Here is a 12461-nt window from a genome sequence, read left to right on the forward strand (position 1 = left end):
ACATCCAGAAACAATCTATTTACACAAAAGTGTATTCAATGGATAAAAACACGGAGAAATGAAATGATTTAAAAAGGTCAGACCTTTTACATTTAATACACTACTACAGAAGCAATCTTCAAAAAGCTGTGCTGTAGATATTTCAAATGCAATTACACTGTCTAACCAGAAATACATTTTTCTTAAGGCACGTCTGTATTTTAAATTGAAATATGCAGATTCATTTTCACCACAAGTAACTATATTACCTGAAATCAGCTTGTACACAATCCCTCTCAATAGTGTATAGGAAAATACTTACTGCTTGTTTGGTCAGATGCCCCAGAACCTCCATCTCCCCAGCCTTGAACTTCTCCTTGCTGCAAGAAAGGCAAAACAAGTCCCATCAAGCTATATAACTGTAATAACAACTGCTAAAAAAACTCAATAAAAAGGTATAAAATTGTTCTGAAAGAATAGTTACAATAAACACAAAGGTAAATGATCTGGTAAAGTCAACCCTTACCCCACTGGTTTCTGTTGGCAGTGTTCCTCATTGTTGACCACCTTAGAATGCAAATTACTGTATTACCATGACTCTCTGCTTCAAATACGTTCTGAGTCACTGACCCAAAACAAGTATACAGAACAGTGGTTCTGACTCTGATTTCACTAGCTTCATGTTAGTTCTTGGTCAGGGACTCGAACCACTGAAGGTACAGGTATCCTAACTCTTAAAAGTGATCCTTAAAAAAAACCTACGCTGTGGAAACTATACCTAAACTAGGCAAGCAGAGGGCGAAAGACTTGTCATCAGTATTGACTGCAGGCTCCTTTCAGGTGTTTTTTTTTTCCTCCATTACTGACTTCTTATGCCTTATTCTGCACCTTCTCTGTGTGGAGACAGCCATCTTGGTAGAGGGGCAAGCAGGGCTTTATTTCGCATTTTCTCCAATGGCTACTTGTGGAGTAATATTTAAAAGGTATTTCCACTTTTGCAACCTAATTGGGATAATACCTACTTTAAAATTTGAAATGCTATTTTCTGGAACTTCAAGCAAGGAAAAATGCTACTTTATTTTCCTTGTTATGAGGTGGCCAAGAGGCTATATTCAGCCTAAATAACCCTGTCTGTACAGGCAGATATTATCTCTTCATTTGTACTAGATTTGAACACTATTCTGTGTTAAAGGTTTAGAAGCTGGGCTTCTATATTGTATGGTAATGAGAACTGGAATCAGCCAGTCCCCAGCCCAGCTATTGGGACAGATCACGCTGAGTTGTGAGTTGGGGTTTTCCCAAATTTGAATGTAATAGTGAATATACACTTTATAAATTAGTATGACACCTAAAGGAAAAACAGACCCACAGAACAGATGAAACAGAAACAGGGATAAGAATACAGCACAGATTCCTCTCCAGCAAGTAATAATATTGGCAAATCTTGCAAGACGCCTCTCAGACTGCAGACACAGCTATGAGGCTATAGGCACCCTCAAAAACCATGAAGTACACTTCTAGTTTTTAGGAGTAATTCAATAAAAAAAAATGGTACATTTTTCAGGGTATTGCTTTGGCACAATTAACATTTCTAGATATTTTCTATAACAGAGAGCACTTTGCAGTTCAGGTCCAACACTTCTAGATATTTTCTATAACAGAGAGCACTTTGCAGTTCAGGTCCAACACCGTAACACTGCAACACATGAGCTAACCATAACATTAATATTTCAGCTAATCTAAACTTTTACTAAAGAACTGCTCAAATCAGGTACTATTTTCCATGCCAAAACCTTGAGGTGCTGGGCACATAAGAATACAGTGCCTTGAAAGAGTATTCATACCCTTTGAAATTTTCCACACTTGGTCATGTTGCAACCAAAAAAATAAATGTATTTTATTGGGATTTTATGTGATAGACCAACACATAATTGTGAAGTGGAAGTAAAATGATAAATGGTTTTCAACATTTTTTTACAAATAAATATCTGAAAAGTGTGGTGTGCATTTGTAGAACCACCTTTCGCTGCAATTACAGCGGCAAGTCTTTTTGGGTCTCTACCAGAGTGTCATTTTTGCCCATTCTTCTTTGCAAAATAGCTCAAGCTCTGTCAGATTGGATGGAGAGTGTCTGTGAACAGCAATTTTCAAGTCTTGCCACATATTATCAATTGGATTTAGGTCTGAACTTTGGGCCATTCTAACACACGAATATGCTTTGATCTAAACCATTCCATTGTAGCTCTGGCTGTATGTTTAGGGTCTTGTTCTTCTGGAAGGTGAACCTCTGCCCTAGTCTCAAGTCTTTTGCAGACTCTAACAGGTTTTCTTCTAAGATTGCCCTGTATTTGGCTACATCCATCTTCTCATCAAGATAAACTTATTTGGTTCAGATGGTGTCAAGCGTGTGTGGCGACAACCAGGTGAGGAGTACAAAGAAAAGTGTGTCTTGCCTACAGTCAAGCTTGGTGGTGGGAGTGTCATGGTCTGGGGCTGCATGAGTGCTGCCAGTACTGGCGACCTACAGTTCACTGATGAATGCCAACATGTACTGTGACATACTGAAGCAGAGCATGAATGAGCCCCTTCCCTTCGGAGACTGGGCCGCAGGGCACTATTCCAATATAAGGACCCCAAACATGACCACTGCCTTTCTTAAGAAGCTGAGGGTAGAGGTGATGGACTGGCCAAGCATGTCTCCAGACCTCAACCCTATTGAGCATCTGTGAGGCATCCTCAAACGGAAGGTGGAGGAGCGCAAGGTCTCTAACATCCACCAGCTCCATGAGTGGAGTGGAAGAGGATTCCAGTGGCAACCTGTGAAGCTCTGGTGAAGTCCATGTCCAAGAGGGTTAAGGCAGTGCTGGAAAATAATGGTGGCCACACAAAATATTAACACTTTGGGCCCAATTTGGACATTTTCACTTAGGGGTGTACTCACTTTTGTTGCCAGCGGTTTAGACATTAAAGTGGTTGTAAACCCTAGGACAAAAAAAAAAACCCTGCAAGACAAAGGCATAATGCATAGCATACTAGCTCATTATGAATTACTTACCTGAGATTGAAGCCCTTGCAGCCATCCTCGTACAGGTGCCGCCGGTAACGGTACACTCACTGAAGCAACGGGAAGTACGTGCCGTTGCTTCAGTGCGCCGATGACGGCGGCACATGCAAATACAGGGGATATCTCCTAAACCGTTCCGTTCAGGTTTAGGAGATATCCAGGGTAGCTACAGATAAGCCTTATTATAGGTTTACCTGTAGCAAAAAGTGTGTTGTAAGGGTTTACAACCACTTTAATGGCTTTATGTGGAGTTATTTTGAGGGGACGGCAAATTTACACTGTTATACAAGCTGTACACTCACTACTTTACATTGTAGCAAAGTGTTATTTCTTCAGTGTTGTCACATGAAAAGATATAATAAAATATTTACAAAAAATTGAGGGGGGTAACCACTTTTGTGAGATACTATATGTGCCATTTTGTGTTGGTCTATCACATAAAATCCCAATAAAATACATTTATGTTTTTGGTTGCAACATGACAAAATGTAGAAAATTTCAAAGGGCATGAATACTTTTTTCAAGGCACTGTATATGCTGGTAGGATACAAATGTGTGTGTGTACAGTATATGTGCATTAAAAGTAAGATCATTTGTTTAGTGTACAGATCATTTGCTAAGGCCAGATGGCCACCCTTTAGCCGAGCTTTAATAAAAGTTTTTATTGTAAGGGACAAAAATACATGCTTTTCACAATCTGTTTTTTTTAATGGAGGTGTTAACAAAATTTGTGTTGAAACACATAACCACTTCAATAGATTATTTAAAAAGTAGAGCCTTAAAACAAAGATGGTGTTGACAAACGTCACATTAGCCCATACAGCTAACTTCCTGTCCAGTAATACAACAGAAGGATATTACCCATCATGTTATGTTGGTTACACAGACACGCAATGAAGTTGGACAAAAAGTGGTTTAATCTTCACCTGCGTAAGGGGCTCTAGACTGTTAAGCCTGCCATACATAAATCAGTTATTGTGTTTCGACAGCCGGGCTGGCTCCCCACACAGCCCATGACCCCCCCCCCCGGCAGAACACAATAGCGCTGCACAATGTGTTCATGGGGAATCAAGCGATTTCGAATCATCTATAGGCTGCCTTAGAGCAGTAAGGATGTAGAATCCCTTTCCACAGTTGGTTGTGTCAGTGGAAGTGTAGCGAAGTTCAAAAACTATTAGATGCGTTTCTCAGCTAACACGATTGTACAGGAGTATTGGAATAAATGATCCTTGTGAACTGTCAATCCTCCAACCAAAAAATATTGTAAAATAAAATAAGATAAAATAATTTGAACAGCAGCTGTCAGCACTCCCTCCACTTCCTTACAGTGAAAAAAACACAAAATATATACATATAGTGCAGCGCTATAATAATGTGCAAATCTATCTATAATACTACTATAATCCAATGAGCCTAAATATAAACATCCAAACAACAAATGAATGTCTCTTTAAAACTGGTGTGCAAAGAAAGCCTCCGTGCAAAAAAAAAGTTCTCTGTGCAAAATGTTCCACTGTGCAAATCTGCAATGTTGTGACACAAGATGATCCTTAATCAGTAATCTTCATTTGATTTACTCTTGTAATCTTGTCCATGTCAGGACAGGATTACAAGAGTTGTACAATAGTCAGTAATCTTCATTTGATTTAATTCCATCGTGCATAATCGTTTTCTCTCAACAATGTGCCACCTCCACCGTTTAAGATGTGCCCTCACCTTAATATAACAGATAATCAGCCTTTAAGACTTATCCTTAGCCTTATATACTTGTCAGCATGCCCCACACTTCTTAATCTGTATATACCGATCTCCAGCTTGATAGCTCAATATGGTCATGCAATATAACAAGGGTATGCAATAGTGCTTTATCGTTTTAAAACCATTTATTGATAAAACATGTGCCAAATGGACACTCAAATTAACATCATAAACACTAAGCATGTACCGTGTGATAGTGGTCAGGATAGTTACTTGCCGCCAGTCCTGCAGTACTGATAATAAGAACACCCATTCGTCCGTGGCTTGTACACTATTCTACAACTCTTGTAATCCTGTCCTGACATGGACAAGATTACGAGAGTAAATCAAATGAAGATTACTGATTAAGGATCATCTTGTGTCACAACATTGCAGATTTGCAAAGTGGAACATTTTGCACAGAGAACTTTTTTTTTTTGCATGGAGGCTTTCTTTGCACAACAGTTTTAAAAAGACATTTATTTGTTGTTTGGATGTTTATATTTATGCTCCTTAGATTATATTAGTATTATAGATATATTTGCACATTATTATAGAGCTTCACTATATGTATATATTTTGTACAGGGGTATTGGAAATAGCAGTGATATAAACACACACCCTCCCAGTCTGGATCTACTGGAGTCTTTATTCAACCTTACCAAATATGTAACTATGTTGGTAATGTGCAGCAACTAACAGAGAAATAGGCTGTATGGCAGTTACAAAAATACTCCAAAGACATGCTGGTAGGTTAATTGGCTTCTGTCCAAAATTGGCCCTAGTAAATGAATGCGAGTTGGGAATCTTGGATTGTGGGCTCCTTGAGGGTCAGGACCAATGTGAGTGTGCGATGTATGTGTGGAGGGCTACGTAAATTGACAGCGCTATATGGGTACCTTAAATAAAAATAGGGATAATTGTAGACACGCACCCACACTCACTCAGGTTGAACTGGATGGACTGGTGTCTTTATTCAACCTTACTAACTATGTAAAAATGTTATGCAAATGTAAAAGATCTCATTTTTTGTGGTGCATGTTTGGGTACTTTTTACACTGATTGTGACTGCAGAAAAATTAAAAGTCAGCAGCTACAGATACTGTAGCTGCTGACTTTTAATTAACTGGCACTTACCAGCCTAGGGATCTAGTGCTGTCATCACCTGGGCCGTTTCTTCACCAGTCTTTGGGCCCTCAGTGCCACCATCTTAATTGGGAGAAGCCGGCTGAGACTTCCTACTGGCTCACAGCTGGCTCCCTACTGAGCATATTGCGCGGTGCTTTCTGAATGGACCTGCAGCCTTCTGGGACATGTGGCATATTCCAGGAGGTTGCGGGCAGGGAGGGGGCTGAACTAGGCGATCAGAGCAGAAGTGGAAGTGGGTACCTGTCAAAACTAGGTACACCCGCTCCCTGAAAAAAAAATTTAAAAAAATAAAATAAAAAAACAACTTCTAAATGAGGTGGAGGATGAGGAGGAAAAGTGGAACTTCCCCTGTTAGGTGAAGTTCTGCTCTAAACTACTTTTGTTTGCCTTCTGTTTAAACAACCCTGTCATTACGTGTAGAAATGTCATATTAAAAGAAGCCAGGACATCTCCTGCTGCCCATGCTGCAGAACTCGTGTCTGATGCCAAGCAATCTTTAGCTGAAGTACACACTGAAACAAACACTTCTGGGCGTGTCGTTTTCCATGGTTCCTGCAGCTCCCACTGGTTCCTTTATCTGGCCTCCACCAATTACAGGATACAGTATTTACATGAAAATCAGTAAGAGGAACCAGTGAAAGCTGCTAAGCATCATGGAGACTAATACTCCTGGAAGTGTTAATTATAGCGCGGACAGCAGCGGATTCCTTGGAAGGAAGATCAGTGGTGTGAGAAGCAGGTCCAATCTTCTTTTCCCGGTATGGATTGGTTGAAATTTCCTTGTACAGCGCTTTAGTGGATTAATGTATAGTAAGGGGGGGGGGGGGGGGTAGGAGGTGATGGCATAGGCACAATTTGTCTCACAAGGAACATACATCACTGAGTGCAGGGATAATGTCCAATATTGCCCCCTCTATGGTTAATATTGGGGAGATATTATCAGTTCCATGTAATATGGGAATACTCTTACAGGTGTGAGTTTGGGCATCTACAACATGTCCATACATAGGCCAGAGCCAGATGTAGGGAGTGATCATCCAACTGCAATAACCAACATGGCCAGCCACTTTATAAATTATGTAAAATCTGCATTAAAAGGAGGCAAGTGAAAATTAGACAAAAGTATCAAACCAGAATAGGATCAATGTGATATTATGCAGTTAATCACTGCTATGTAGTGCGGAAAAGCAGCTGTTTAGTACCTTTATATGCTTAGATTTACCTTTTTTTCCACCTTTATATATATTTAGATCTATTATAATATAATGTATTACTTTTATATATACTTCAATTTTATTTGATATTATTTATTACCTTTGCACTGCTCTCTGCAACAGGAGTTGAAGCTTTATAGCCAAGCTGCAACAGCATGGCTTCTGCAGCATTTCGCTTTGCTGTCTTCTTATTGGGCCCAGCTCCAGTGGCAGTTTGTTCTCCAACTTTGACCTATTGGGAAATATAACATTAACCTTTTTGTCATTTTAGGTAAAGGAATCCTCTACAGACTTAGTGACACCTACATTAACTTGTATGTAGTCATAAAAATGACAGAGAAGTTAAAACAATCCATTATCACAAGACAAAAACAAAAAACCTGCATGATAATTCGGCACACTCAAGGGTGTAACTATTGTTTGGCATATCGTGAGACTGCTATTGGGCCAAAAGTTGTCTGGCTACACAGTGATTTATGAAGATAGCAACAGCATATGGCAAGTACATGTGGATAAAATTATGTATTCATGATTTGGGAACCTCTACATGATTGCTATAAAAGTAATTCTTATTCTGTATCACCAATGGAAATTAGATTACAGGGATATGGTCTTGTTTATTTTATCTCTGCAGGTTAAATAGATAGCCCAGTGCTCCTTAAAATGCCTACAAAGGTCAGACTGCTCAAGCCTGATCCATCAGATCCCTGTGTATTGCCAACCTAAATGTGTACTTTGTGTGTGTTAAGCCAGGTACACACGAGCCGAATGTCGGGAGACATTTGTCGGTTCAAAAAAAAAAAAAAAACGCTGTCATTTGGCCAGAATTTTGTCCGGCTTCTGTCAGACAAGCATGCTGGAAAACCAGCAGAAACCAGGGCCACCCCCCTGTGAGAACACAATAGCTCAGCGGGGGAGATCGCTGTACTAATGTTGTTACATGTCCTTGCGAGCTATTATATGCTGGTCGCACCATTAGTCCACTGAGACTCTGGAGGAGGGTTGCGACCAACATTGATACCCTTGTACCTAACGGGTTGAATGAGGAACTAGAAATCACAATATAGCTGTTAGATAGCTTTACTACAGATTACATCATTTAGCCATTTTTACATATGCCTTTCCTATATTTACAATTCTTCATAATTCTTTATTATATTATGAATAATTTTTTGTTTACTTATAATAAAATATATATTATAAATATATATATATATTTTTTTTTTAACACTCTCTAACATCCCCCCCACCCTTTGTATATCGATAACTAACTTCTCCTTTTTCATCCCCTCTAATATCCTCATATGTGTGTATATATGAGCCAGTCCCATATACTGCGCGCCACAATTGTTATATTAATATACTGTGACATTGGGGATTGTTCAGCTCAAGTGGATAGATGCGTTTTAGTGCAGTGAGTCCACATCAGAGAGGCATTTATAGTTAAGGGCCTGGTAGCCCACGTTTATTAAAGGAAAAAACAACAAAAGTCCATCCAGGAATCCCACGCAGGGGTCCAAGCTTCAGCAAGTAAATACAATAGAAAATCCAAATGAAAATGCTAGCCCACCTGGCTACTCTTCAGCAGTATTGCTGCTATAGGGAACAGGCCCCTCAAACAAGCTGCTTGGATGCACACAGTCTTAGGCTCCTTGGTCACACACAGTTTCAAGAGCTTCAATGCACACAGCTTCTGGCTCCTTTGACGCACACAGCTTTACAGCCCTTCAATGCACACAGCTTCTGGCTCCCTGGACGCACACAGCTTTGAAGCCCTTCAACGCACACAGCATCTGGCTCCTTGGACGCACATAGCTTTGAAGCCCTTCAACGCACACAGCATCTGGCTCCTTGGACGCACATAGCTTTGAAGCCCTTCAACGCACACAGCATCTGGCTCCTTGGACGCACATAGCTTTGAAGCCCTTCAACGCACACAGCATCTGGCTCCTTGGACGCACATAGCTTTGAAGCCCTTCAACGCACACAGCATCTGTTCTCACACAGAGACAGTTACTAGCGGCCACTGCTCCAACTTCACCTTCCTCCACCCTTTCTGCTCTCACCAGTCCCTCGTTATATGGGCTGTGTGCACCTGGGCACACACCCTGCTGGCTGTCCACAAGACCCGGACACAGGGTTGGAGATCCCGTCCCACCCAAGACTCTGAAGGATCTCCAAACTACAGAGCCCCATAAGGAACTAGCAAAACCTGGAGAAAACTGCCAGAGCAGTTCTCTCCACCTCAAACCTACACTCTGTAGCTCTGCACTCAGACAATATGCAGACTCGGTGTCCACTTTAACCCCATTTTCATAGTGACAGAGCCTTGCTCTGCCACATACCCCCCCCTCTTGTTTCGATCCGGAGGGAGAAACACCTGCACCCACCATAGCAGTTGGGACACTTCTGTGCTGGCCATCAGCCACGTAGGCCCAACCCTTTTTTCGGGTGTGCTTCCAGGTACGTCCCACCTTGGATCTTAACAGGGTCCTATAATTCCGTATACTCTGCCTTCCCTCTCTTCTCTTGGGGTTCCTGAGCATACTCTCCTCTCTTGGGGGAACTCTGCCTTCCCTGATCCTACCTTTCAGCTTACAGACGTCAGTTTTATCTTTCACCACAGGTCTTTCAGGTTCAAAAACCTCTCTCTGGTTACCCACGGCAACCACGTCACTTTTAACAGCACCAAACATTAGCAGATCATACATTTCAATGACATCCTGTCGAACACAATCAGTGCCATCTATCTCAGTACTTGTTAGGACCAGACCTGAGGAGGGACAAAACACAGGCAAGCGATTACACCCCAAGGGTCCATAGCACAGCTTCACCTCACCTGTTGTCCAACACTCCATGGGTAACTGATCTAACAAATGACACTGATCCAAGCACAAACTACTTCTTTCTGATGTACACATTACATTTTTGCAGCAACCAACATTAGCACTTTCCTTTACAGTGTCTCCGGGTACTTTAAGTTGTACCACTTTCTGAGTGATAGAAAGCATCTCTGCTAGTGCTGCGTCTATTTTGGGCCCTACCTTCTCATGAGGTTTAGCGGGTGAAACAGTATCCACGCCCTCTATTGACCACTGCTCAGCCGCACCTCGGACCACACCAGCAGAGATGTTTATAGTCACTACACCAGCCGGAGAGACCTTTGATGTCTCCAACAGTTCTCCTGGGCACCTTCCATACCACTCAGTAACTGGGAGCACCCTCTCAGAGAACCTCAAGACTATCTGCCACACTGTTAATAAGCATTGGTCCCACCAATACCATTCTCGATCAAGGCTTCCCAGCACAGCCTGTACCACCTGGCTCCACCCATGGGTACTACGCAGCACCACCTGGTCCGACTGTGGTGGAGACACCCAAGTGTACAGTGAGTGCATTTTTACTAACTCCAGCATTTCAAGTAAGGTCTCTGTCATCTCCAAACATCCCATGTCTAAATACCAGACCTTTCTAGGGACTTTTTCCCTGTCCAAGACATGGAGGGGCTCATCCACTGCAGCTTGTGAGGTTGAGACATTTGAAGAGACCTCCAACTCCTTGGAGGTACCCCTCATCACAGCCTGTTGCTCCCCTGGAGCGCTGTCAGACACATGTCTCACACTTTTCCCTTCTGTACCAGTGTCAGTGAGCCACTGCAGGTCATTATAAGTCACATTGTCACCTTCACACTTGAGCTGTGGGGCTGTGGACAACACATCTGCTTTGCCAGCACCCTGAACAGTTCCTTCAGACTGGAGGGCATTAACCTTCGCAGGGACAAACGTGTCCTTGAGCACCAGCCGATCTGCGATCCCTCCATTGGGCATAGCAGGTGTTATGTCCACCACATTATTTAATATTGCGATTGCATTCTCATACCAATTATCCCAGTCTATTGTGGTTCCATCACCTACTCTAGAAGGCCCCACAGGAACCTGGGATTCACTAGCCAAAACATCACCTGTGTCATTTCTATACATATCCCTTTGGGTGCACACATCATCTGACAAGGCAGGCTGTAATACATGCTTTTGCCCTACCTGCTCTGGGGGCGCTACTGACACACACAGCTCTGCACTTTCAGCTTTTGCTGGCTGAATTAACCCCTTGACACCAGGGTTACACTTAGGGTTGTGGGGCTGCGCCTGCACACTCTCACTGTGTGACTCAGTCTTCCTTTGTTTCACCAGAGTAGCACCACAGCCATCCTGGAAAACCTCTGGCTCCAACACATGGAGACCCCACGAGACTCCCATGGACAAGCCTGCGCTTCTGGTTGTCATGGGAGATATCCTACTCCCATCATTGGCAGTGAACACATTTCCAACATTTTCAGACATGACATTAAAGGGAACACATTTTTCAATGTCATTATCACCAATACCATCACATTTGCCAACAGTAACATATTTGTCAGCATAACCATCATAATTTTCATTACGTATAGACATAACTGCTACTTTTGTGGATTGTCTATTACCAACCACAGCCTGTGAGCCTCTCCTCACATCACCCTCTATCTTTAAAGGGGAACTCTTTCCTCCTTGGGCAGCTCCATAGCTGACCTGGGAAACTCTCTGCTCCGTCACTGCAAGCTCCTCTGAAGTTTCCCTGGGCAACTCTGCAGCACCTGTCACTAGGGAACATGGCACAATAACAGTTTTGGTCACCCCTAGTTTAACCTCTCCAGCACTCTGCTGGATTATAGCAGGCACATGCATAGTTCCCATGTTCATTTGAGTCTTTAACCTTGCTGTCAGCTGGTCCTCACCAAGTGCCTCCCCACTGCTCCGGGTAGCACACTGCAGCAAGTCTATGTCCATTTGCACTGCGGATCTTCCTGCTGGACACACTCCCATGTCACTAGGTTCAGTCCCACAAACTGAAACAGTCTTACCATTTTCAGTGGCTGACATCATACCCTTCACTTGAGTGCGCTGTCTCTCAGCTGCATCCATACCAGCTACTTCCTCTGTGTGGCCACAGGACGACACTGCAGCCTTTCCAGACTCTTCAGCGTTGTTCCAGAACCTTGGGCAAGTAAAAATTCCATGCCCCACTTGACCACATTCCAAGCACGGTACTGGTAGCTGAACTTTACTTTCTTGGAATCTCCTTAATGACTGGCTCTCTGTTGCCACAGGATACCACTGGTCATGACCATCAGCAGACAGACTCCTTGGATCCCCGACATCCCTGTTGGCCTGGACATTGCTTCCACAGATGACCATATTCCTCTTTTTCACACGCTGTTGTCCACCTGGCTTCCTGTTGCCAGGGGAAACTTCTTTCACTTCCTTTTTAACTGGGGATGACAT

General features: G+C 42.6%; 1 protein-coding gene across 6 annotated transcripts in view; it reads right to left on the reverse strand.

Moving 5' to 3' along the window:
* STAU2 (staufen double-stranded RNA binding protein 2) overlaps positions 1 to 12461 on the reverse strand; it is a 491304-nt gene that overhangs the window by 195578 nt on the left and 283265 nt on the right. For all 6 annotated transcript variants that reach the window (XM_073631810.1, XM_073631809.1, XM_073631807.1 and 3 more), the window contains 2 exons: positions 7244 to 7375; positions 302 to 359 (listed from right to left, as the gene is read on the reverse strand). In XM_073631810.1, coding sequence (XP_073487911.1) covers positions 302 to 359; positions 7244 to 7375 — 190 coding nt within the window. The remainder of the gene's footprint in view (positions 1 to 301; positions 360 to 7243; positions 7376 to 12461) is intronic.

This window comes from Aquarana catesbeiana, linkage group LG05, assembly GCF_042186555.1.
Source record: "Aquarana catesbeiana isolate 2022-GZ linkage group LG05, ASM4218655v1, whole genome shotgun sequence".
Classification (NCBI taxonomy): Eukaryota; Metazoa; Chordata; class Amphibia; order Anura; family Ranidae; genus Aquarana; species Aquarana catesbeiana.